Source organism: Bos indicus x Bos taurus, chromosome 24 (genome assembly GCF_003369695.1).
Source record: "Bos indicus x Bos taurus breed Angus x Brahman F1 hybrid chromosome 24, Bos_hybrid_MaternalHap_v2.0, whole genome shotgun sequence".
NCBI lineage: Eukaryota > Metazoa > Chordata > Mammalia > Artiodactyla > Bovidae > Bos > Bos indicus x Bos taurus.
Window position 1 is genome coordinate 22,367,395 of NC_040099.1, and position 27,860 is coordinate 22,395,254.

Below are 27,860 nucleotides of genomic sequence, written 5' to 3' on the forward strand. Positions count from 1 at the left end.
TGTGACCTCCACTAGGTCTCCTTGTTGATTCTGAGGACAGAACCATGACAGAACCATTTTGCCCCAAAGAAGGAAAATAGAGAAGCAGCTCTAGCAGAAAAAAAATAATGATAAGGTAGGCAAGGAGCATGAAGTGCTTAGACTACACCTGGGAACTGTGTTGTCTTCTTGCATGCGTGTGCGCTCAGTCAGTAAGCAGTCATTGTCTTCTTAGTCTTATTTAATCCTCCTAACAGTTCTATTAGGAACTGTTGTATATACAGGGTCTGCTATTATCTGTTTCATGAATGAGGGAATCGAAGCATAGACTAGTTACAAATCTTGTCCAAGTTCAATATCTAGGCGGTAGTGGTCATTTGAACTCAGGTTGGTGTGCCCCAAACCTCATATATATCAGACTCCTTTAGTCTCCACTACTTGGTCTGACAGGTGTAGCCTAGGCAGGCTGTGACTTAGACAATGTAATTCGAAGAGTCTTGCTACTCCTAATACTAACTCCAACTGGCTCCTCCAAGTATGCTCTAAGGAAGCATTATTTTCTAAAGATCACTGCTGAAACATCCATGAACTACTCAGGGTAGTCACAAAGTCAAGTGAGCAATTCTATCCTCCCTTAAAGCCCAGAGATCTGATTACTGGGTTAACTGTCACTTTGGAGACCATGGGATCCCTGGGTGATTTCCATGGTACAGGAACTGTGACCTGGATAAGCTTCTGGGACACGATTCTAGAGTCATCCATGGGGTTGAGGCTGCTGGCTTAGAGAGATGAGTTCGGGATGGACTAGATGATCTTTAGGCACCGGGTGCGGAAGGAACTCGGATAGGACGAAGCTCTCTTCCTGCCATATTTTCTCATTCCCATTCCTCTATTCTCTCTCTGGTCCTTCAGAAAGTACAATCCCCAAATGCCCTAGAACTAAGCAGAAGGAGTTGTAGCATGGCACACCCAGCACAATCATGGGGCCTCTTGTTGATTCTGGAATCCCATGTGGAGGTACATATTCCTGGGTTATTTCCTTAAAGAAGTCCCAATTTTCCCCTCCAGTCTCTTCCCAGGTGGCTCTAGTGGTAAAGAACCCACCTGCCAATGCAGGAGAGACTTAGGTTTTTCCCTGGGTCGGGAAGATCCCCTGGAGGAGGAAATGCCAACCTGCTCTAGTCTTCTTGCCTGGAGAATCCCATGGACAGAGGAGCCTACAGTCCACAGGGTTGCAGAGTCAGAAAGGACTGAAGCAACTTAGCACACACAGATGACATCCCCATGCTGAGTGGAAGCAGAGAACTGGAAGGGAGAATAAATGCTTTGGAAAGGTAGGAGAGTAGATTAAAATTGCAACCAAGATTAGCTATTTGTGTGCTTGTAAATTTTCACTTTAGTCTTTTTTTTTCCAAAAATATGAAAATGTCCTGAATTTTTACCTTCCTTTAAACTTTTTTCTGTAGAACTTCAAAGAATAACTTGACCATTTATCCCAAGATTTTCAGGTCAGACTCTATCGGCATGTAACAACGATCACAATTTTCTCCTTTACCAGTTTGATCTCAGAAGGCACATCAGTGTTTAAAGATGAGATTAAATATTAAGACATTTTGGTGCTGCTATGAGAAATACAGAAGGTACAAGTTGTTTTTATGTGAGGCTTACTCAGCACTGAGTTTAAGATCTGACTCAGCAATTCATTATATTCTCACTCAGTATATATTTGCTGAGCTTCTACAGTGTTTCAGTGTACCAGGCATGGTTCTGGAACCCAGGGGCCATTTGTCATGGACTCAGTTCTCAAAGAAATTCCATATCTGTCAGACGAGACAGAGAATAAGAAGGAAACGGACACTTGAATGCATTTTTTTTTCATGCATTCAAAAAGAGATAGGCATGCATGTGTGTGCATGTGTGTGCATGCACACACAAACACACACACACACACAGGGATATAATAGAGAGTGGTTCCTGGAGTAGGAGGTATCAGAGAGGTGGTCTTATAGGAGATGCCATTTGAGCTGAGACCTGAGCAGTGAGGAAGAGCCATCTCTGCAGAGACCCTGAGGAAGAGCTCTGTAAGCTAGGAGAACAGCCAGTACTTGAAAGGCTGTAAAGAAAGAAAGAAGCAGGAGTGTAATGAGTAAGGTGGGCAGTGGCTGGAAAGGGAGGCAGGAATCAGGTCAGGTTGGACCTGCAGACTGTGGTCAGAGGGGGGGTTTTATTCAATGTAACGGAAACTCAACAGAGATTTTGAACAAGAAATAACATGATATGATTTATGTATTATAAAGTGACAGGTTGCACTGAGTGGGAATGGAGGAGATGAAATGCCTGGTTTTGGGGAACTCTCACGGGGCAGACGGTGAGTCAATCTGTGTTGAATAAAGAGGAAAACCTCCTGATGGATGGGGCGTGGAAATGTTTGGCTTGAATGAGTGGGTGATGGTGGTGTCCCCAGATGCCTCTTTAGCCTGTGATCCTCACAGGGCCCTCCCGGTGAGACTTTTACTTGTCTCTAGGTGATTAAGAGCACCCAGGGGGGCCCTTCTGCCTTAGACAGCTCCTTAACAAAAATAAGTATCTCAGAAAAAGGGAAATGATACTATCTAGGGACATTACATTAATTGTATTGACATCTCAGAATATATATATATATATACACATATATATATATATTTTTTTTTTCCCTCATGAAGTTTCTGATGATCTAAAATTTAAAGATTAGTTTTTCAGAAGCAGCATCACTGACTCTAGATGACTTCCCTTATATGTATATGCCTACAGGGTGAAAAAAACCTGGACAGTTAAAAGCATGACTATAGGTTATTAATGAACGTGCACTTTGATCATAACAGCCAGTCTGTCTAAAGTCTTACCTGTTCTTGTTTTCTAGTTCTGCGATCAGCTGCCTTTGTTGCTTATTTGCATCAATGGTGAAGGAGATGTCAGGGGCGCTCCTCTGCTGAGTTGGCTGCTGTAAAATACGTGGTTTACACTATTTAGTATCGGGCAGGGGAATCTATGTGTGTTTGAAAAAACAGGAGTCGTGAGATACGCACACGAAAGAGACAATCATTTTTATCAAAACAAAAAAGCAAAACATGTAAAATTAAACGGCTGTTCCTCTCCTAAGGACCAGCTTTTGGGGAGGTCTGGAGCACATTTATGGGATGGGAAGGAGAAAAGAATTCTTTTGCAGGCAAATACACAAAACATGGGGAAAAACTGGTTCCAAATTTCTGATATTGGGAGCGAGTTCATTCTTGCCATGCTGTTTCCAGTGCAGCTATTTTTTTTCAGTAAAGGGCTTTCCTGGTGGCTCAGACGGTAAAGAATCCACCTGTAATGCTGGAGACCTGAGTTCGATCCTTGGGTCTGGAAGATGCCCTGGAGAAAAGAATGGCTACCCACTTCAATAAATGAACCACTGTTGAGGTATCTTTCTCTAGAATTACTGTTCAACCACTGTAATATATAATTAAAAAATATAGTTTTAAAGTGAAAGTGAAAGTTGCTCAGTTGTGTCCTACTCTTGTGACCCCGTGAACTATATAGTCCATGGAATTCTCCAGCCCAAAATACTGGAGTGGGTCCGTTTCCTTCTCCAGAGGATCTTCCCAACCCAGGGATCAAACCCAGGTCTCCTGCATTGCAGGCAGATTCTTTACTAGCTGAGCCACAAGGGAAGCCCAAGAATACTGGAGTGGGTAGCCTATCCCTTCTCCAGCAGATCTTCCCCACCCAGGAATCAAACCAGGGTCTCCTGCGTTGCAGGAAGATTCTTTACCAACTGAGCTATCAGGGAAGCCTATAGTTTTAAAGTCAGAGTTATTATGACTTTTTGTCTCCTTTTGGTCAAAATACTTCCAGCATTTCTTCACTCATATATGTAATTTTCTGTTGATGGGTTGCAACCAGCTTTAACAACTGATGTAAATGCAGTCACCACTTTCTCCCTTCTTATATAATCACATATATTGATATAGAAGAATATGATTATATAAGAATTATATACATGGCTATATATGACTGCTGCTGCTGCTGCTGCTAAGTCGCTTCAGTTGTGTCTGACTCTGTGCGGCCCCAGAGAGGGCAGCCCACCAGGCTCTGCCATCCCTGGGATTCTCCAGGCAAGAACACTGGAGTGGGTTGCCATTTCCTTCTCCAATGCATGAAACTGAAAAGTGAAAGGGAAGTCGCTCAGTCGTGTCTGACTCTTAGTGACCCCATGGACTGCAGCCCACCAGACTTCTCCATCCATGGGATTTTCCAGGCAAGAGTACTGGAGTGGGGTGCCGTTGCCTTCTCCGGCATATATGACTAGATATCATATATATGATTTTATAACAATAGATATGTATATATATCTCATATACTGTATTTATATGTTCTGTCCTGCGCTGTGCTTTCTTGCTGAATTGTGTCCGACTCTTTGTGACCCCATGGGCTGTAGCCCACCAGGTTCCTCTGTTCATGTGGATTCTCCAGGCAAGAATACTGGAGTGGGTTGCCATGTTCTTCTCCAGGGGATCTTCCCAACCCAGGGATCGAACCCAGGTCTCCTGCATTGCAGGCAGACTCTACCATCTGAACCATCAGAGAAGTCCAAGAATACTGGAGGGGGTAGCCTATCCCTTCTCCAGGGGATCTTCCTGACCAAGAATCAAATCAGGGTCTCCTGCATTGCAGGCAAATTCTTAGCCAGCTGAGCTACCAGGGATGCTGCGTATATGTGTATGTGTATTTAGTGAAGGGATTATTTGATATTGTTTTATAGAAAAAGAGTCAGGACTTCGCTTGTGGTCCAGTGGTTAGGAATTCGCCTGCCAATGCAGAGAACACAGATTCGATTCCTGTTTGGGAAGATTCCACATACCAGAGGGCAACTAAGCCCATGAACCACAACTACTAAAGCCCGCACGCCCTACAGCCCAGGCTCCACCCACAAAAAAGAAGCCATTGCAGTGAGAAGCCTGCACACCGCAGCTAGAGAAAGCCTGCATGGAACAGTGATGAAGACCCAGCACAAGCAATCAATAAACAACAGGGTCAGATTATGTAGATTTCCCTGTGCTTTCTTTGCTCTACAATACATTATAAAAATTCCTCCCAATTTTTAAAGCAAATAAAAAAAAAACACAACTAATCTTTCTACCACAGAATGTTTAAAAAAATAGCACCGATTGTCTAAGTCTAAAGACTTGGAGAAATGCTGCCTGAATTTTAACTTCAGAAAACTAACTGTAGGGAAAGGTTTAAACTTGGTGAAGCTCTGGCTTTCATAAAGTTTTTCTATCACTTTTTAATTGAGCATTTCTTTTAACAAAGATATAATTTGTATTGGTATTGAAGAACTGTGAGGTCCTATATTTTATATTCTAAATGGTCTTCTATAGCTAAGTCTGGCCTTTGGCACCTTTGACATGTGATGAAGGTTTTTTTTTTTTTTTAATTTTATGACATCATTTTCTCTTTCTTGTACATATTTTGTATATATTTTGTGTTCTGTGCTCAGTTGCTTGTTGCTGTTGCTAAGTTGCTTCAGTCGTGTCCGACTCTGTGCAACCCCATAGATGGCAGCCCACCAGGCTCCTTTTCCCTGGGATTCTCCAGGCAAGAACGCTGGAGTGGGTTGCTATTTCCTTCTCCAATGCATGCATGCATCCTAAGTTGTTTCAGTCATGTCTGACTCTGTGCAACCCTATGGACAGCAGCCCACCAGGCTCCTCTGTCCATGGAATTCTCTAGGCAAGAATACTGGAGTGGGTTGCCATTTCCTTCTCAGTTGCTTAGTTGTGGTCAATTCTTTGTGACCCAGTCGACTGCAGTCCACCAAGTTCCTCTGTCCATGGAATTTCCCAGGCAAGAATACTGGAGTGGGGTGCCATTTCCTACTCCTGGAGATCTTCCCGACCCAGGGATTGAAACCCATGTCTCCTATGTCTCCTGCATTGGCAGGTGGGTTCTTTACCACTGCATCACTTGCATACTGATAAAAGCAGAAATTTATCTAAGCCAGTTGTGGATTTGAATCACTGCTTGCTCTTTATATTTATTGATTAGACATTATCCAGAGAAATCAGGAGTTGGGCTGATTCAGCACTGTTGTAACAGAATCCCTCAAGCTCTGATTCACGCTAGACAAGAATGATAGCTGAAAAGTGAAAAATCAAAGCAGCAGAAGCCAGATTGTTTTTAGGTCTTGCAGATGGCTCAATAGCAACCACTTGGCTCTGCTGTTGTGGCACCAGCAACAAGACCACAGTCAATGTGACATCTCTCACGCAGACTACTTACAGACGAAGTGGACTCTGCCGCCAGTCTGGCCGCGTATCTGGCGATCAGCCGGTGCTCTTCATCAAGCCGGTTGGAGCTCTCAAGCATACTGTTGAGAACAGAGCAAGAAGGAACCTGTTAGGCAACTGAGAAAGACAGGCATGTTCATACTACCACCCAGGGAAGGGGGAGGGGTTTGCTATTTCATTTTTCAGTGCAAAAAATTTGAAAGCCAAAACAAAGTCCTGTTAGATTATTAATATCAGACTCAGATTCCTGAAAAAGTGAAAGTGTTAGTCACTCAGTCGTGTGTGACTCTTTGCAACCCCATGGACTGTAGTCCGCCAGGCTCCTCTGTCCATGGGATTGTCCAGGCCAAGAATACTGGAGTGGGTTGCCATGTCCTGCTCCAGGGTATCTTCCCAACCCAGGGATTGAACCCGTGTCTCTCGTGTCTCCTGCATTGCAGGCAAATTCTTTACCATCTGAACCACCAGGAAGCCCTGACATGATCTAATATGTGGCCAGAAAGGTCATTAATAAATCTTGACTTACTAAGAAAGCTCCAAGGAGTAGTGACTTTTCTGATCAACATTTCTGATGAAAGAATACTTTCTCTTTAAGTTGTATTGCCTTTAACCATTTTATTTCTTTATTACCCAAATAACATGTACTCCTTGGGAAACTGATGTGTTAGACAATAAGAAAGCAAGAAGGAAGAAGAAACTGATTGTGGTCGGGTCCCAGTGACCCCCACCTCCTGATATTCACACTCCTGTGTGTAACCCTCTTCCTTTACAATGGACAGGACTTACAGACTTGCTTCTAGTCAATGGCATGTGGCAGAAGTAACAGAAGGTAACTTCTAAGACTAGGTTATAAAAAGACCCTGACTTCCATCTTGGGCATGTTTTTTTTTTTTTTTTTTCCTGACTCTTGAGCTCTTTTGGGTTGCCTGGCCTGTGGGAAGCTTGGAAGCCATGTCATAGGCTGCTCTGTGGAATGTCTCAGGTGAGGAGAAACTGAAGTTGCCTAGTAACCATGTGACTGGACCACCTTCAGCAGAGCCTTTAGATGAGACCACAGCCCAGTAGACAGTTTGATATACACCTCGGGTCCTCAGCCGCAGACACCTAGGCCATACGTGGATTCCTGACCCACTGTCTTTGTTGTTTTAAGCTGCTAAGCTTTGGGGTAATTTCTTATACAGTAGTACACGACAAATATAATTTCTCATCTATAATATTACTACCTAGGTAATTTGCTATTTTATATTTACTTTCAGAGAAGCAGAATTATATTAATAGTAATGGCTTCTAATGGTGTGAATCATTTAGTGTCTCCTATAAATTTATGAAAATTCTTCCTACTAGGATAAGATTAGTCTGACCCCTTAGAAACCTCTTAAAAACTGCAAGACTTCCCTGGCACTTAAGATTCTGTGCTTCCAAGGTAAGGGGTATAGGTTAAATCTGTGGTTGGGGAACTAAGATCTCACATGCTTCATGGGGTGTAGCCAAAAAAAAAGAAGAAGGAAAGAAAGAAAAAACAAAACAAAACACTAAAGCAAATAGAAGCATTATCAACCCTCCCAGAGAGCTGATATTTCAGAAAGCCCTTTACTTAAGACAAAGTTTTAGGTGCTAATAAAATTTTTGTTTGTTTGTTTGTGAAACATACCAGTAACACTAATCCTGTTAGTAGACTAGTTAGCCGACTAGTTTGGTTTATCAGTTATTATGGTGAGTATCAGGTCAGGAACAAGATTAGAAACCAGTTTCCTCTCAACCCCCAAATATACTTATAATCTCCTCCACTGGCTCTTACATTTAAGCTTCTTCCTTAAAAAGATTAATCCTCATGATTATACATTAAAAATGACGCACTTCTTTGCCAACATTAAGGTTATAAGAATTACCCACCAAAAAGACTTGGATTCACATAACGTAATGTACATTTATATTATTTATGTGTACATTTACATACACAGTAAACATGCAACATAGTCTTTTAACCTTTGTTCTAAAGTGAGAGGATGAGTGAGACTCAGCATATTAGCTATGTCACTTCCAAATAGCTCTTCTTGGTTCAGCAGACTACATTAGTGTAAGCTTTTTTTTCCGGTCATTTGGAAGATATTCCTGTCTCTACTATCTCTGCTTTGTCTACATTTCTCACATAAGTAAACTATCTCTATTCTTATTCTGAATGCTTCCACTAGACGATGCCCTTTTCTCTAAGTTGCCATTTCCTACTTAGGATATTCCTGAATTTCTCCATTTACCAAATTATTTCTCCATCATCAGAGAAATAGTCTTCTATTTCCTGCTGCCCAAATGAGATAATGCATGGAAAAAGCATCAAACTGATATGATTCCTGTGCTGTGCTAAGTCGCTTCAGTCATGTCCAACTCTTAGTGACCCCATGGACTGTAGCCCTCCAGGCTCCCCTGTCCATGGGATTCTCCAGGCAAGAATACTGAAGTGGGTTGCTGTGCCCTTCTTCAGGGGATCTTCCTGACCCAGGGATCAAAATATGATGCCTAGAATACATTAAATGCTCAAAAATATTAGTTAATATAATTTTATTGTTATTTTGCCTCTGAAGTAACCTGTTCAGATTCACTAATGATTCTTGTCTCCTTCAAAATGTCACATACCATCCAATGACCATCTAGAGTGAGGTTTCTCAAACTTTAGTGTGTATACATATCATGGAGGGATCTTGTGAAAATTCAGTCTCTGATTCTAGAGTGGCGGTGATGGGATAGGATGGGCTCAAAGAACCTGCATTTCCAGCAAGCTCTCAAGATACGTTAATACGCATTTGAGTAGCAAGGACCTAGAAGATCTTGAAAATAAAATGGAAAAGTTAAACATGTGAAATGAACCCTAAATGTAAACTGCATAAAAGAGACCATTTTTCATATCCATATAGCACTGTGATATTTTACAAATATTCCCTTAAGATAGATATTCTCAGATTCAGGGCTCACCTATGTGTAGTACTATTCCCAGTGGATTGAGGTTTCAATCAGCATACCAATTCAGACTTGGAATAAGAAACTATTTTACTAGCCAAAGGCTGAATTAGTTCTGGACAACGGATGTTTTAAAACAGATGTTTAAAACAGATGTTTTATAATACATGTCTGCACTTTGCAGTTGTTAAAAATAATAGCTGAATTTCTTGCTACAGCTTTAATAAGAAAGTGAAAGTTATGCTGTCCTTACTTTAAAATAAAACTGCCCCACAAAGAAACAATTCAATTTGATTTTTAGCGCATTTATCATTTTATGGTTGGTATATTAGAGACCATGTGTCTAATTCAACACAGTTTATGTAGACAAGGCTCACCGCTCTAAGCTTGGGACAATGATCTGTTCAACTGCCTGAAAGTGACTTTGTCAAAAACATCTGTGAGTGTTTTGATAAATAAATAATAAAAAAAACTTTGATAAAGGAAAAAAAAAACCTCATGATAGAAGTACCTTTTATTATGAATGACCAGCAGGTATAAATAATATGAAGGTTACATAAAAGGAGCCTGCTGGAAATGCAAGACGTGAAGGTATGGGATTTTGTCGTGAGCTATAACTCATATTTCCCTGCCCCTCCTTCCCCAGCACCGAGTGAATGAGGGGTGAAATGATGGATTGCCCCTTTGTGTGCACAAACGATTTCTGAGTCCACATGTGCAATTTCTGTACGTTCACATTATACAAGGGTGAATGAAGCATTCCCCTAATAAATTCCATTATTTCAAGACTTCAGTTACAAATAGTCGAAAGTAAATGACCAATAATCCCTAAATCATTAAAGAAATACCAATCCCAACATCGTCTATATCCTTGCCTATTCATTTCCAGATTTTATAATCTTGCTACAAGACCATGATGAATTAAAAAGAGGCTGCTGTGTAGACTTCAGTTCAGAATGGGGAAATCTATTATTTTGCAAGTTCTCCACTTTCTACCTTAAATACACGGCGTCTGTTGCTGTGATTTCAAAATGGCATCTGGGAAACTTGAGTGGCAGGGCCAGGGCTTCCTAAATTATGATGTAGTAACGATTTCTGGGAACTCAACATTCGTTCACATTTCTCTGCTATCTCTACAGGCCCGTTTCCCTGGTGGCCCAGGGTTTAGGACTTCACACTCTCACTGCTGAGGGCTCAGGGTCATTCAATCCCTGGTTGAGGATCTAAAATTCTATAAGACATGCAGCAAAAAAAAAAAAAAAAAGAATAAATGTAAAAAAATGTATTTGTCTAAACTTGGGTCATAAAAAGATTCACCTATGTTAAAATGATACAAACAATAAGGTGATCCAAAGGGCACCAGAAATACCTCTTCATTTTTCCTTAGTATTTTTTCCATTTGTCTGAATGGTGACAGAAACTTTATCACTAGAGATTACTTTTTATGGTCATTAAGTATGACTGCTCTTTTATTAAAATGCAAATAGCTATTAGGAAGATTACTGCCTGAGAAGGCATTACTAGTTATTACTTAAGGGGATGATGACTTTTCCTTATCTTTCACAGTTGGTTAAGAGCAAAATACCATAGGAATCTTCTTCCCTAGTGGCTCAGATGGTAAAGAACCTGCCTGCAATGCAGGAGACCTGGATTTGATCCCTATGTTGGGAAGATCCCCTGGAGAAGGGGATGGCTACCCACTTTAGTGTTCTTGCCTGGAGAATTCCATGGACAGAGAAGCCTGGTGGGCTACAGTCCATGGGGTTGGAAAGAGTTGGACGTGACTGAGTGACTAACACACACACACACATACACACACACACAAGGGGAGGATGACGTTTCCTTATCTTTGACAGTTGGCTGAGAGCAAAATGCCATAGGAATTTTCATGGATGATAATAATAATGATAATAATAACTTACAATAAGAAAGCCTTCTCTTTAGGGGTGCCTTCAAACTCCTTTGTCAAGACCTTGACTTTGATAACCCACTATGTTATAATTGTCCACCAAGGCTATGCCTTCTACCTCTACACACTCTCAAATTCTTCCATTTCCTTCAATTCCAGTTGCCCCTGATGTGGCCCAGGCCACTGTCATCTTATCCTGAATGAGTGTGAAGTCCTCTCAATATTTACTCTGATTTGAGTTATTCTTTCTTCCAATTCATTTTCTGTCCCAGAGTCATCGATCTTTCAAAAGTGAGGTTGGTTGAAGCATTCCTATACAGAACATTCTTCAATAGGTTCTCATTGTTCAAACTCCTAAAGAAGACTTCTAAGGTCCTGCATAGTCCAGCTTCATCTTTTAACCCATGGCTTTACCACACTTAAGCTCAAATGCACCATATTCTCTCTGCTCTAAACAATCTCTCTGCCTCTTCCACCCACTTCCACTTGGCTAATTTCTCTTTGTTATGGTATTGACTTTGTCATTTCCTGCCCTCTTGTCCAACCCCCAAATTCAGATCTATTGCTTCTTATATATTCCATAGCACTTTGCACTGCACTGGTCTTATTATAACTGTTATCTCTTTGCATTTTATAATAATTGCCTTTATCCTTAATTAAACTGTGACTTCTCTGAAACCAGAATGCTTCAATCTTTTCACCCTTGGAACTGAGTGTTTAGCACAGTGCTTGAAACAGGAACTGCCCAAGACTCAGTTGGACAAAAGAACAAATAGAGGTTAGCTCATTTAGGCTTGCAATGTCATGGTCTTTGGACCACCTCTTTTGAATCCTATTTGGCTCTGTATACATCCTCAACACTTTGAGAAAATCAGAAGAATACAGATGAAATACTGTGCTTTAACACTAGCCATGCCATCTAAAATCCAACTAATTATTTATGTTTGGCAGAGTTAAAAATGAAGATACATTTTATGGCTGCATACAGATTCCTTATCTGCTTTGTATAGGTGTTTAAGTTCATGGAAATGTCATTGTATTAATTTGTATTTATCAACAGTAGATCTTTCTCATCCCACCTCTTTAATAATGGCAAATTCTCTTTTGGCTCACACTTTTTTGTTGTTTTAAAGGTTAGATTGCAGATGGTGTCAAAGAGGTAAGCTCCCACTCAAAAAAAATGCTTACACTTAGGAAGGGTGAATAGCTGGCAGCAGTGTTATACAAGAGTGGGTATGAGGTTGGACTGGATGATTTCTGGATGCAAACCTTAGCTGTCTCAATTACTAGCTGTGTGACCCTGCAAAGATCACTTAACCTCTCTGTGCCATAATTTTCTCATCTATAAAAAAGTCAAGAAACACCTGGAGTAACAGGCAAATTTGGCCTTGGAATACGGAATGAAGCAGGGCAGAGACTAATAGAGTTTTGCCAAGAAAATGCACTGGTCATAACAAACACCCTCTTCCAAAAACACAAGAGAAGACTCTATACATGGACATCACCAGATGGTCAACACTGAAATCAGATTGATTATATTCTTTGCAGCCAAAGATGGAGAAGCTCTACACAGTCAGCAAAAACAAGACCAGGAGCGGACTGTGGCTCAGACCATGAACTCCTTATTGCCAAATTCAGACTTAAATTGAAGAAAGTAGGGAAAACCACTAGACCATTCAGGTATGACCTAAATCAAATCCCTTATGATTATACAGTGGAAGTGAGAAATAGATTTAAGGGCCTAGATCTGATAGATAGAGTGCCTGATGAACTATGGAATGAGGTTCGTGACATTGTACAGGAGACAGGGATCAACACCATTCCCATAGAAAAGAAATACAAAAAAGCAAAATGGCTGTCTGGGGAGGCCTTAAAAATAGCTGTGAAAAGAAGAGAAGTGAAAAGCAAAGGAGAAAAGGAAAGATATAAGCACCTGAATGCAGAGTTCCAAAGAATAGCAAGAAGAGATAAGAAAGCCTTCTTCAGCGATTAATGCAAAGAAATAGAGGAAAACAACAGAATGGGAAAGACTAGGGATCTCTTCAAGAAAATCAGAGATACCAAAGGAACATTTCATGCAAAGATGAGCTTGATAAAGGACAAAATTGGTATGGACCTAACAGAAGCAGAAGATATTAAGAAGAGAAGGCAAGAATACACAGAAGAACTGTACAAAAAAGAGCTTCACGACTCAGATAATCACGATGGTGTGATCCCTCACCTAGAGCCAGACATCCTGGAATGTAAAGTCAAGTGGGCCTTAGAAAGCATCACTACGAACAAAGCTAGTGGAGGTGATGGAATTCCAGTTGAGCTATTCCAAATCCTGAAAGATGATGCTGTGAAAGTGCTGCACTCAATATGCCAGCAAATTTGGAAAACTCAGCAGTGGCCACAAGACTGGAAAAGGTCAGTTTTCATTCCAATCCCAAAGAAAGGCAATGCCAAAGAATGCTCAAACTACCGCACAATTGCACTCATCTCACATGCTAGTAAAGTAATGCTCAAAATTCTCCAAGCCAGGCTTCAGCAATATGTGAACTGTGAACTTCCTGATGTTCAAGCTGGTTTTAGAAAAGGCAGAGGAACCAGAGATCAAATTGCCAACATCCGCTGGATCATAGAAAAAGCAAGAGAGTTCCAGAAAAACATCTATTTCTGCTTTATTGACTATGCCAAAGCCTTTGACTGTGTGGATCACAATAAACTGTGGAAAATTCTGAAAGAGATGGGAATACCAGATCACCTGATCTGCCTCTTGAGAAATTTGTATGCAGGTCAGGAAGCCACAGTTAGAACTGGACATGGAACAACAGACTGGTTCCAAATAGGAAAAGGAGTTCGTCAAGGCTGTATATTGTCACCCTGTATATTATTTAACTTATATGCAGAGTACATCATGAGAAACGCTGGACTGGAAGAAACACAAGCTGGAATCAAGATTGCCGGGAGAAATATCAATAACCTCAGATATGCAGATGACCCCACCCTTATGGCAGAAAGCCTCTTGATGAAAGTGAAAGTGGAGAGTGAAAAAGTTGACTTAAAGCTCAACATTCAGAAAATGAAGATCATGGCATCTGGTCTCACCACTTCATGGGAAATAGATGGGGAAAAAATGGAAACAGTGTCAGACTTTATTTTTCTGGGCTCCAAAATCACTACAGATGGTGACTGCAGCCATGAAATTAAAAGACGCTCACTCCTTGGAAGGAAAGTTATGACCAACCTAGATAGCGTATTCAAAAGCAGAGACATTACTTTGCCAACAAAGTTCGTCTAGTCAAGGCTATGGTTTTTCCTGTGGTCATGTATGGATGTGAGACTTGGACTGTGAAGAAGGCTGAGCACTGAAGAATTGATGCTTTTGAACTGTGGTGTTGGAGAAGAGCCTTGAGAGTCCCTTGGACTGCAAGGAGATCCAACCAGTCCATTCTGAAGGAGATCAGCCCTGGGTGTTCTTTGGAAGGAATGATGCTAAAGCTGAAACTCCAGTACTTTGGACACCTCATGAGAAGAGTTGATTCATTCGAAAAGACTCTGATGCTGGGAGGGATTGAGGGCAGGAGGAGAAGGGGACGACAGAGGATGAGATGGCTGGATGGCATCACTGACTCGATGGACATGAATCTGAGTGAACTCCGGGAGTTGGTGATGGACAGGGAGGCCTGGCGTGCTGCGATTCATGGCGTTGCAAAGAGTCAGACGCGACTGAGCGACTGATCTGATCTGATAAAAAAGTTTATATATTCTCATGTATAAACTTACTACATGGCTTATTGGGAGGATGACCATGTAAAGCATTTACAGCCATGACAGGGTACATGGTAAGGCTGATTGAAGTATCCTTTTTAACTCTTACCTATAACAGATAATAGTATTTGGTATACCTTTTTTGCACCATCACATCCTTATCTATAAATCAGGCTTTTTTGCTCAAGAAAACGTGATTGGTTACTGGTCAGTATTCTAGGTTACATCAAAAAGAAGAAAAACAGTTTAGCAGAATCAATGAAGTATTTTATAGAAGCAATAGGTAGTCTTTATATCTCTAATTTCCTAAATAAAGGAAAGTATTAGCTTAACAGTGATAATCTTCTCTTATTTCTGTATGCAAACTGCAAAGTGCCATGAATTTTTAATAAAAATGTCCCATTTATACAAATTATCAAGCAACATATGTGACCATGTCCCATTCTGCATTCTTTATTTTAGCACATTTGGAGAGAGCACACTCTAAAGTTCATCAGCTCAATAATATTGATGACGATCCACGAGCTAACAGTGCTTATTTTTATCATATTACAGTGGACTGGTTTTACAAAATGGGATATAAAATCTAACTTATGTGCCTTCAACCCTATTCAAAATTAAGTGAGTAACTAACACTGAATTATTCCTGTGTTCCCAGTACCATACTAGCTCATCTACATCAATAACCTCAGCAGATTGGTAGTGTCACTCTCATTTTCCATGGAAACATAAAATATACTAGAATTTATAACAGGAAAGTGAACTCATCTTAAAAATCAATTTATCATCTGATTGATTATGCTGAGAAAACCCCTGTGAGTACAATGCAGTTCATGCAGATACATGCACTGGTGTGTGTGACATTCTTCAGGTCCACATTTTAGGACACTGAGGAGGTACCCCAGGTCCGAGGCCAGGGGTGGCAGCCGAAAGGAGCAGCCACACGTCCAAGGAGCAGGGGTTGCACGGGCGCAGGAGGGCCGACAGGAGCTACTCCACATTCAAGGTCAGGAGGGGCGGCCGTGAGGAGCTACCCCTCGTCCAAAGTAAGAGAAATCCAAGTAAGACGGTAGGTGTTGCGAGAGGGCATCAGAGGGCAGACACACTGAAACCATAATCACAGAAAACTAGTCAATCTAATCACACGGACCACAGCCTTGTCTAACTCAATGAAACTAAGCCATGCCGTGTGGGGCCACCCAAGATGGGTGGGTCATGGTGGAGAGGTCTGACAGAATGTGGTCCACTGGAGAAGGGAATGGCAAACAACTTCAGTATTCTTGCCTTGAGAACCCCATGAACAGTATGAAAAGGCAAAGTGATAGGATACTGAAAGAGGAACTCCCCAAGTCAGTAGGTGCCCAATATGCTACTGGAGATCAGTGGAGAAATAACTCCAGAAAGAATGAAGGGATGGAGCCAAAGAAAAACAATACCCAGCTGTGGATGTGACTGGTGATAGAAGCAAGGTCTGATGGTATAAAGAGCAATATTGCATAGGAACCTGGAATGTTAGGTCCATGAATCAAGGCAAATTGGAAGTGGTCAAACAAGAGATGGCGAGAGTGAACATCGACATTCTAGGAATCAGTGAACTAAAATGGACTGGAATGGGTGAATTTAACTCAGATGGCCATTATATCTACTACTGTGGGAAGGAATGCCTTAGAAGAAATGGAGTAGCCATCATGGTCAACAAAATAGTCCAAAATGCAGTACTTGGATGCAATCTCAAAAACGACAGAATGATCTCTGTTCGTTTCCAAGGCAAACCATTCAACATCACAGTAATCCAAGCCTATGCCCCAACCAGTAACGCTGAAGAAGCTGCAGTTGAATGGTTCTATGAAGACCTACAAGACCTTTTAGAACTAATACCCAAAAAAGATGTCCTTTTCATTATAGGGGACTGGAATGCAAAAGTAGGAAGTCAAGAAACACCTGGAGTAACAGGCAAATTTGGCCTTGGAGTACAGAATGATGCAGCGCAAAAGCTAATAGAATTTTGCCAAGAGAACACAGTGGTCATAGCAAACACCCTCTTCCAACAACACAAGAGAAGACTCTATACATGGACATCACCAGATGGTCAACACTGAAATCAGATTGATTATATTCTTTGCAGCAAGACATGGAGAAGCTCTATACAGTCAGCAAAAACAAAACCAGGAGATGATTGTGCCTCAGATCATGAGCTCCTTATTCCCAAATTTAGACTTAAATTGAAGAAAGTGGGGAAAACCACTAGACCATTCAGGTATGACCTAAATCAAATCCCTTCTGATTATACAGTGGAAGTGAGAAATAGATTTAAGGGACTAGATCTGATAGAGTGCCTAATGAACTATGGAATGAGGTTCGTGACATTGTACAGGAGACAGGGATCAAGAAAATCCTGAGATAAGAAATGGAAAATTGTACAGGAGACAGGGATCAAGAAAATCCTGAGAAAAGAAATGGAAAATTTCTTTTCCATCCCCATGGAAAAGAAATGCAAAAAAGCAAAATGGCTGTCTTCGGAGGCCTTACAAATAGCTGTGAAAAGAAGAGAAGTGAAAAGCAAAGGAGAAAAGGAAAGATATAAGCACCTGAATGCAGAGTTCCAAAGAATAGCAGGAAGAGATAAGAAAGCCTTCTTCAGTGATCAATGCAAAGCATTAGAGGAAAACAACAGAATGGGAAAGACTAGAGTTCTCTTCAAGAAAATTAGAGATACCAAGGGAATATTTCATGCAAAGATGGGCTCGATAAAGGACAGAAATTGTATGGACCTAACAGAAGCAGAAGATATTAAGAAGAGGTGGCAAGAATACACAGAAGAACTGTTCAAAAAAGATCTTCACGACCCAGATAATCATGATGGTGTGATCACTGACCTATAGCCAGACATTATGGAATGTGAGGTCAAGTGGGCCTTAGAAAGCATCACTACGAACAAAGCTAGTGGAGGTGATGGAATTCCAGTTGAGCTATTCCAAATCCTGAAAGATGATGCTGTGAAAGTGCTGCACTCAATATGCCAGCAAATTTGGAAAACTCAGCAGTGGCCACAAGACTGGAAAAGGTCAGTTTTCATTCCAATCCCAAAGAAAGGCAATGCCAAGGAATGCTCAAACTACCACACCACAGAGAAGGCAATGGCAACCCACTCCAGTACTCTTGCCTGGAAAATCCCATGGGTGGAGGAGTCTGATAGGCTGCAGTCCATGGGGTCGCTAAGAGTTGGACACGACTGAGCAACTTCACTTTCAATTTTCACTTTCATGCATTGGAGAAGGAAATGGCAACCCACTCCAGTATTCTTGCCTGGAGAATCCCAGGGACGGGGGAGCCTGGTGGGCTGCCGTCTATGGGGTGGCACAGAGTCAGACAGGACCTAAGCGACTTAGCAGCAGTAGCAGTAGCAACACATGGTAATAAAGTAACGCTCAAAATTCTCCAAGCCAGGCTTCAGCAATACGTGAACTGTGAACTTCCAGATGTTCAAGCTGGTTTTAGAAAAGGCAGAGGAACCAAAGATCAAATTGCCAACATCCACTGGATCATAGAAAAAGCAAGAGAGTTCCAGAAAAACATCTATTTCTGCTTTATTGACTATGCCAAAGCCTTAGACTGTGTGGATCACAATAAACTGTGGAAAATTCTGAAAGAGATGGGAATACCAGACCACCTGATCTGCCTCTTGAAAAACCTGTATGCAGGTTAAGAAGCAACAGTTAGAACTGGACATGGAACAACAGACTGGTTCCAAATAGGAAAAGGAGTTCGTTAAGGCTGTATATTGTCACCCTGCTTATTTAACTTCTACACAGAGTACATCCTGAGAAATGCTGGGCTGGAGGAAGCACAAGCTGGAATCAAGATTGCCAGGAGAAATATCAATAACCTCAGATATGTAGATGACACCACCCTTATAGCAGAAAGTGAAGAGGAACTCAAAAGCCTCTTGATGAAAGTGAAAGAGGAGAGTGAAAAAGTTGGCTTAAAGCTCAACATTCAGAAAACGAAGATCATGGCATCTGGTCCCATCACGTCATGGGAAATAGATGGGGAAACAGTGTCAGACTTGATTTTTTTTGGGCTCCAAAATCACTGCAGATTGTGATTGCAGCCATGAAATTAAAAGACTTTTACTCCTTGGAAGGAAAGTTATGAGCAACCTATATAGCATACTAAAAAGCAGAGACATTGCCAACAAAGGTCCATCTAGTCAGGGCTATGGTTTTTCTAGTGGTCATGTATGGATGTGAGAGTTGGACTGTGAAGAAAGCTGAGCGCCAAAGAATTGATGCTTTTGAACTGTGGTGTTGGAGAAGACTCTTGAGAGTCTCTTGGACTGCAAGGAGATCCAACCAGTCATCCAACCAGATCCATCCTAAAAGAGATCACTCTGGGCTGTTCACTGGAAGGACTGATGGTAAAGCTGAAACTGCAATACTTTGGCCACCTCATGCGAAGAGTTGACTCATTGGAAAAGACCCTGATGCTGGAAGGGATTGAGGGCAGGAGGAGAAGGGGACGACAGAGGATGAGATGGCTGGATGCCATCACCGACTCAATGGACATGAGTTTGGGTGAACTCCGGAGTTGGTGATGGACAGGGAGGCCTGGTGTGCTGTGATTCATGGGGTCGCAAAGAGTCACACACAGCTGAGTGACTGAACTGAACTGAACTGAACTGAGGTCCTAAGGGTGGGACGTAATCCAATATGACTGGAGTCCTTATGAGAAGAGGAAGAGATACCAGGGATGTACATGTTCAGAGAAAACGTGCTTGTGGGGACACGGAAAGATGACAGCCATCTGCAGGCCAAGGAGAGAGGCCTCAGGAGAAACAGCACTGCCGGCTCCATCGTCTTGGACTTTCATCTTCCAGAACCATAAGAAAATAAACCGTTGTTCAAATCACACAGTCTGTGGTATTTTGTTTTAGTAGCCATAGTGAACTAGCACAAAGTCGAAAAGATCAGAGGACATTAGAAATTTATTTTTGCCCAGTATCACTTTAATTATTTTTTTGTTCCTTATTAGCTGCTTTTGCCACATCAGTGAATTGCTGCTGATAATCTTCATCCACATTTATCTCCTCTACCTAAGTCAAGTTTAACACTTGACTTTTCACCTAGTTTATCAGTTCAGTTTAGTTGCTCAGTTCTGCCCATCTCTTTGTGACACCATGGAGTGCAGCACACCAGGCTTCCCTGTCCATCACCAACTTCTGGAGCTTGCTCAAACTCATGTCCATCAAGTCAGCGATGCCATCCAACCATCTCATCTTCTGTCATCCCCTTCTCCTCCTGCCTTCAATCTTTCCTAGCATTAGAGTCTTTTCCAATGAGTCAGTTCTTCACACCAGGTGGCCAAAGTATTGGAGTTTCAGCTTCAGCATCAGTCCTTCCAATGAATATTCAGGACTGATTTCCTTTATGGATTGGTTGGATTTCCTTGTAGTCCAAGAGACTTTCAAGAGTCTTCTCCAATACCACAGTTCAAAAATATAAATTCTTCAGTGCTCAGCTTTCTTTATAGTCCAACTCTCACATCCATGAGAGATGTGAAAAACCATCTATGCTGGAAGGGATTGAGGGCAGGAGGAGAAGGGGATGACAGAGGATGAGATGGCTGGATGGCATCACCAACTCAATGGACATGAGTTTGGAAACTGTAGAAAAACCACAGCTTTGACTAAATGGACCTTTGTTGAGAAAGTAATGTCTATGCTGTCTAGGTTGGTCATAACTTTTCTTCCAAGGAACAAGAATCTTTTAATTTCATGGCTGCAGTCACCATCTGCAGTGATTTTGGAGCTCAACAAAATAAAGTCTCTCACTGTTTCCATTGTTTTCCCATCTATTTGCCATGAAGTGATGGGACCAGATGCCATGATCTTGGTTTTCTGAATGTTGAGTTTTAAGCCAACTTTTTCACTCTCCTCTCACTTTCATCAAGAAGCTCTTTAGTTCTTTGCTTTCTGCCATATGGGTGGTGTCCTCTGCATATTTGAGGTTATTGATATTTTCCCCGGCAATCTTGATTCCAGCTTGTGCTTCATCCATCCCAGCATTTTACATGATGTACTCTGCATATAAGTTAAATAAGCAGGGTGACAATATACAGCCTTGATGTGCTCCTTTCCCGTTTGGAACCAATCTGTTGTTCCATGTACATTTCTAACTGTTGCTTCTTGACCTGCATACAGATTTCTCAGAAGGCAGGTCATGTGGTCTGGTGTTCCCATCTCTTTAAGAATTTTCCACAGTTTGCTGTGACCACAACAACCTACTTTATACTCTTATACTAATTTCAGGGTTAATTTATAATAGGTGGTTTTTTTCTTAATAGCAGAAATTATTTTTATAGGAAGAATTTTTTTCCTGAGGACTCATCACAAATTTTGTTTAGAGTGAGAGGGAATTTTATGTCTATAGTACTATCAATAGTCTCCAACCCCAGTGGGCCTTTACTGGACATCTATGGTATGCCAGGCACTGTGCTGATGCCACAGAGATGGTGGTGAATGAGTCTGAGAAGGTCTGCCCTGTAAGTGGAAGGTAGGTGGTGAAGCAACCAACCAAGCAATGAATGATTACAGTTATGACAGGAATGAAATACGCAGTACCCCATGATCACTAATGTGGGAGACCTACCTGAGGAGGTAGGTACCTTTAATCAGTATTTGGAAGTCAGAGAAGGAGAAAATTCATGTGTGTGGAAGGAAAGGGCAGGAGGAAAATGAGGAAGAATGTTCTAGGCATAGGGAAAAGCTAGTATCATGGTCATTGAAGCAGTTTTAGGAGTATCTTCAAGGAACTGATCCAAAACTGATGTGACTAATAAGTATTGTGACTAATAAGGTTTTCCCTCAGGGAAAACCCTGAGGGAGCTGAGGCTGGGAGAGGGGAAAGCGCAGGTTAGATCACACACAGACCTACAGCCCTGGGGAGTGGTCTAAGCTGTGAACTTATCTATTAAAGGAGGCAAAGGAATTTCCTGGCGGCCCAGTGGTTAGGACTCTGTATTTTCACTGCAGGGAGCATGGGTTCAATCCTTGCTTGGGGAACTAAGATCCCACAAGCTGTATGGTGCTCCAAAAAAAAAAAAAAAAAAAAAAAGGGAGCAAGTGAGCCAGTGACTATTTAGCCCTGATATGTGAAACCCAGAAATAGGCATCAAAATGTCCAATTTCGTCTACTTGAGAAAAACAATAAGCAGGACAAATTTTAACCCAGTTATATGAGATCAGGGGCCTGACAAAGTGAGAGCAATGGACCATGCCATCAGAGTATAGACGGTAGCCTACACTGTGCTGCCTCCTTCCCTCAAGCGCGTGCTAAGCTGCTTCAGTTGTGTCCAACTCTTTGAGACCCCATGGGCTGCAGCCCACCAGGTTCCTCTGTCCATGGGATTCTCTGGGCAAGAATACTGGAGTGGGTTGCTGTGCCCTCCTCCAGGGGTTCATCCTGGCCCAGGGATTGAACCCATGTCTCCTGTGGCTCTTGCATTACAGGTGGATTCTCTACCTCTGAGCCACAGGGGAAGCCCGTCTTTTCAGAGTTGAAAGAAACACACCAGAAACGTCTGACTGGTAAGCACCAAGGTTTATAATTACGGTTAGAGTTGTGAGGTCTGGATCGGTTTCCTATATCCCTTGGCGTGCCTGCCACCATTGTCCTATTAACCACCAGCAAGCCTGGGGAAGCTTTAGGGGAGGCCAGTAAAAGCCCTCACTGTGTGACTCTGAGACCCCTCCTCCACCTCTGAAGAAGGTGCTTGAAAACCACTAAGGGTTTTAAAACTTCACTTAGGAATTAGGAAGACAGCAGGAATTCTCCCTTGAGCTGCAGTTTATTTGTTTGGCTTATCTGACATCAGAACCAACAAGGACACAAAAGTATACCTTGAATTTAGCAGCAGACTGTTTACAAATGAGTCAGTTTCCCATTATGTTAAGTAGATACAGGGGAAAATAGATATAGGGGAAAATGCCCTCACCTAGAGTGAATTAGCAGCATATATGGATAATCACAAAAACATACCTTTTAATCAAGAACGACTATTAGATTCCTGTTTATAGACCATCTCATGAAGGATGCACAGACATGAAGACTGAGGAATGAGGTAGAAAATGAATTATTTTGTCAGTATTAGAAGACCTTGCTGGCAAGTGACCTTGGATAAGTCTCTTGATGTCTTGGAACCGGCATCTGCTTATCAATGAGATGGAAATAATAATATCAAAACTTACGGGCTTTGACAAGCAGATGAAATAATGTGTGGGAAAGGGCTTTGTAATTTTTTAAGCACTTCATAAATGTAAAATTTATTATTGATATTCTGGCTGTTGTCATGAGGTCCAAGAGACTGAAAAGCTTTGTCCTTTTGAAGCTTATAATTAAAATGAGAAATCACAATGCGCAGAACTAAATACATAAATGATAATTTGTTAACAATTCCTTTTACTAGTATATGCTCAAAATATCTCTTAAAATGAAATAAAAATAATATAGTAGGATATGCAATTTTAGTAAATAGAGATGTGGTGGATACAGTGCGGAGTGTCTAAAAGAGCTTTCTGGAGAGCATGCATTTATATAGGCTTTATAAAAGGCAATGTAGCATAGTGGTTATGAGCTTGGGATCAAGTAGATGAAGGTAGAAATCCCTGCCCCACTGTGTAGTGGATTCGTGTCTGTGAGATGTAGACTCTCCGAATTGGTACCTTTACCAATTGATAAAATGGGGATGAAAGTATTTACTCTACAGGCTTATTTAAGGACCAGGGGAAATTATGTAAATAAAGTTTTAAACACAATGCTTATTGTGAGGCAAACGCTTTAAAAAACAGTAGCTCTTGGGCTTGACATATATACACTGCTGATACTATCTACTTCCCTGGTGGCTCAGAAGGTAAAGAATCTGCCTGTAATGCGGGAGGCCTGGGTTGATCCTTGGGTGGGGATGATCCCATGGAGAAGGGCATGGCAACCCACTCAGATATTCTTGCTTGGAGAATTCCATGGACAGAGGAGCCTGGCGGGCTATAGTTCATGGGGTTGCAAAGGGTTGGACATGACTGAGCAACTAACACTTTCAATTTCATAAAATAGATAATTAATGAGAACCTACTATATAGCACAGGGAATTCTACTCAATGCTCTGTCTGACCTAAATGGGAAGGAAATTAAAAGAGGGGATGCATGTATAGCTGATTCACTTTGCTGTAGAGTAGAAACTAATACAACATTGTAAAGCAATTATACTCCAATAAAAATAATAAAAAACAAAAACAAAATAAAAACACAATCATATGCTTCATATACTTAAAGAAAAGTAACTCTTGTGGTTACCATCATTCTAGATCTCACTATAGTTGAATGACAGTAAAGCATCATAGCTATGATGATAATAAAGGAGAGGAGAGATCACTTCATCACTTACAGAATCCTGGCAGGTGTGGGAATCATTAGCAATTAATTACAATAAAGGAAAGGGAGGGGGAAAATGAGAAAAGAGAAGCTGGAATTTTTTAAGGATGGAAAACAGGGATGAGATTTATGGAGAGTAGGAGTTATTAAAATGGAGTTGGCTTCATTGATCAGTCTTAAATTCTGCTTTGTTTTCAAAATACAAATCACATCTAGCTTTCATCAAGTCGATGTAAGGTGTCTCTGCTGAGACAGGTTTATGGTCTTAAGTGGCCATCAAGTCAATATGATTAACCACTGGAGGAGGGAAAAGGGCTGGGAGTGTCAAACTCTGTGCTCTCCTCTTCGGAGATTTCTCTGTTACAACTTTAATTAAGAAAAGGTCAAAGAAGAGCTGTAGAAATAATTGGAATGTATTTAGAATTTCAGGGGAGGACATGTGTGAGATCTCGGCATTGCCTTCAGACATGATTGGCTCTTTATTATATCTTGCTTTGAAGATTCCCAACACAGATTTTTTGGGGGGAGGTAATTTAAGCATTTAGTTCTGTTGTTTCAGCTACTGTATAACACTGGGGGTAGTCCAAATTCACTGGGAGTAAGATGAAAACCATTACTCTTTCCACTGTAGTTTTGGGAGGTAGAGATAGATGTAAGAAAGAAAAGTAACTGTTTGATTTACAAACTGGGAAAATTTGAATAAAGAGATGGGTTTAGCTGAAGAGTGCATCTTTGTCTCCCAAAACAGAAGGATATAGTATAAAATTAAACCAATATGCTGATTTTATATATATATATATATACACACACACATATGAATATTAAATACAAATTAAGCTAGATATGTTCCTGATGTTCAAGGTGGTTTTAGAAAAGGCAGAGGAACCAGAGATCAAATTGCCAACATCTGCTGGATCATGGAAAAAGCAAGAGAGTTACAGAAAAACATCTATTTCTGCTTTATTGACTATGCCAAAGCCTTTGACTGTGTGGATCACAATAAACTGTGGAAAATTCTGAAAGAGATGGGAATACCAGACCACCTGATCTGCCTCTTGAGAAATTTGTATGCAGGTCAGGAAGCAACAGTTAGAACTGGACATGGAACAACAGACTGGTTCCAAATAGGAAAAGGAGTTTGTCAAGGCTGTATATTGTCACTCTGTTTATTTAACTTATATGCAGAGTACATCATGAGAAACGCTGGACTGGAAGAAACACAAGCTGGAATCAAGATTGCCGGGAGAAATATCAATCACCTCAGATATGCAGATGACACCACCCTTATGGCAGAAAGTGAAGAGGAACTCAAAAGCCTCTTGATGAAAGTGAAAGTGGAGAGTGAAAAAGTTGACTTAAAGCTCAACATTCAGAAAATGAAGATCATGGCATCCGGTCCCATCACTTCATGGGAAATAGATGGGGAAACAGTGGAAACAGTGTCAGACTTTATTTTTGGGGGCTCCAAAATCACTACAGATGGTGACTGCAGCCATGAAATTAAAAGACTCTTACTCCTTGGAAGGAAAGTTATGACCAACCTAGATAGCATGTTCATGAGCAGAGACATTACTTAGCCAACAAAGGTTCATCTAGTCAGGGCTATGGTTTTTCCTGTGGTCATGTATGGATGTGAGAGTTGGACTGTGAAGAAGGCTGAGCACCGAAGAATTGATGCTTTTGAACTGTGGTGTTGGAGAAGACTCTTGAGAGTCCCTTGGACTGCAAGGAGATCCAACCAGTCCATTCTGAAGGAGATCAGCCCTGGGATTTCTTTGGAAGGAATGATGCTAAAGCTGAAACTCTAGTACTTTGGCCACCTCATGTGAAGAGTTGACTCATTGGAAAAGACTCTGATGCTGGGAGGGATTGGGGGCAGGAGGAGAAGGGGACGACAGAGGATGAGATGGCTGGATGGTATCACTGACTCAATGGACGTGAGTCTGAGTGAACTCCAGGAGTTGGTGATGGACAGGGAGGCCTGGCGTGCTGCGATTCATGGCGTTGCAAAGAGTCAGACACAACTGAGCGACTGATCTGATCTGATCTGAAGATAAATATATAACTATTAAAACAAATAAATGTTCAATGTATCACTTAAACTCATGTGGTAATCTTTCAAAAAATATTTCTAAGGCATCAGAAGCAGTCAAGAGAGGAAAGTTCTAGAAACAAATAAGTGGTTAATAATACCAAGTGGTGAGAGTGATGCCAAATGTTTCAAGGATGTTTTCTGTGACACAGTAGAAGAAAGGGAATCAATTTTAGAGGAAATTTAACCCCTAAACAGTTATGACTGCAAACAAATCCATAGGCTCTTAGTTCAGAGAAATTATATTAGAGTTATTAAATAAAATCAAATACTTATAAGGAACTGGTTTGCAAAACATGTTTGTAAAACAGTTGTCTAAACTAGGATGAAACATAGGATAATTATACAGTGTGTCCATTTATTTCCATTCAAACTGAAAATGTACATTTATTATTAACTAACTTGCACCAATGGCAGGAATCTCCTATGTCACAACTAAAATAGAAAGGGAAAACTCTAGGAATGCCGTTATTCTAATACTTTATCTGAATTCACACATTTGAAAGTAAGCTTTGCATCTATCAGGATGAGTACACTGAAACATTTGTAAGAGAAGAGTTGAAAGACAATATCTCCCAATGTTATCATTGTTCAGGAAATGATTTCCATGGTATGATCTCATCCTATTTCTTTTCCACATCTATCTTAAGAGAATGGAGCATTGTTCTCCAAATTGGCAGAAACACACAAGTCCTCGGAATAAGACAAATTCTTGCATCACCATCGTGCAGTAATTTGATATGGCACATATAACACAGAATTGACCAGAGGGACCCAGAGTCCTGGATTTCTCTAGATGTTAATATTTAGCACAGCACCCATTTACACAACTTGTGCTTTAGCTAAGATATTAGCAAAAATGTGAATTCTATGGTACATTAATGGGCAGTGTCCAAAGTAATATCACAAGATATTTTAATTGAATTGGTTAAAAAAATACTTGAGTGACACCTCTGCCACCCAGTGACTTTGCCCCTTGCTGAGACTGCTTGTCAAGAGATCAGACTGTTCCCCTCTCTCAGGACAGTCAAGCAGCCAAACCTGCACTAACCATGATGGGTTGTTCCGGAGCATGTTGACATACAACCCGATGAGAACATGTTCATCAGCTAGCCTGTCTGCCACATTCAGGCTGTACTTTATCCTGAAACAGGGCAGGAAGAAAGAAAGGATGTTGTTAGGAGAGGTAGACAGAAATAAGTGGGGCAGGCAGGAGTGAGTCTGTGGTAGTAAGGGCATTTAGAAGACCAAGCAGGTAAAGGAAAACTAAGTGATGTTCTATGAAAAAACACAAGCAAAATCCAAGCAATGAAATTCACAGTGCCATTTCACTCACTTAAAAAAAGACTTCCACTTAGGTCGTCACTTTTAAGAATGCAGATCTGCACTCTTCAAACCACTAAGTCCAAGTAATTCATCTGTACAGTAAATACACTGAA

General features: G+C 41.1%; 1 protein-coding gene across 14 annotated transcripts in view; it reads right to left on the minus strand.

Annotated features, from left to right (window-relative positions):
* The window catches only part of DTNA (dystrobrevin alpha), a 319,072-nt gene that overhangs the window by 38,570 nt on the left and 252,642 nt on the right, over positions 1-27,860 (minus strand). For 8 of the 14 annotated variants that reach the window (XM_027526051.1, XM_027526050.1, XM_027526053.1 and 5 more), the window contains 2 exons: positions 6,283-6,370; positions 2,862-2,959 (listed from right to left, as the gene is read on the minus strand). In XM_027526051.1, the coding sequence (XP_027381852.1) occupies positions 2,862-2,959; positions 6,283-6,370 (186 nt within the window). Of the gene's footprint in view, positions 1-2,861; positions 2,960-6,282; positions 6,371-27,472; positions 27,566-27,860 lie in introns of all 14 variants that reach the window. The other 6 variants (XM_027526043.1, XM_027526045.1, XM_027526044.1 and 3 more) reach the window with 1 other exon arrangement.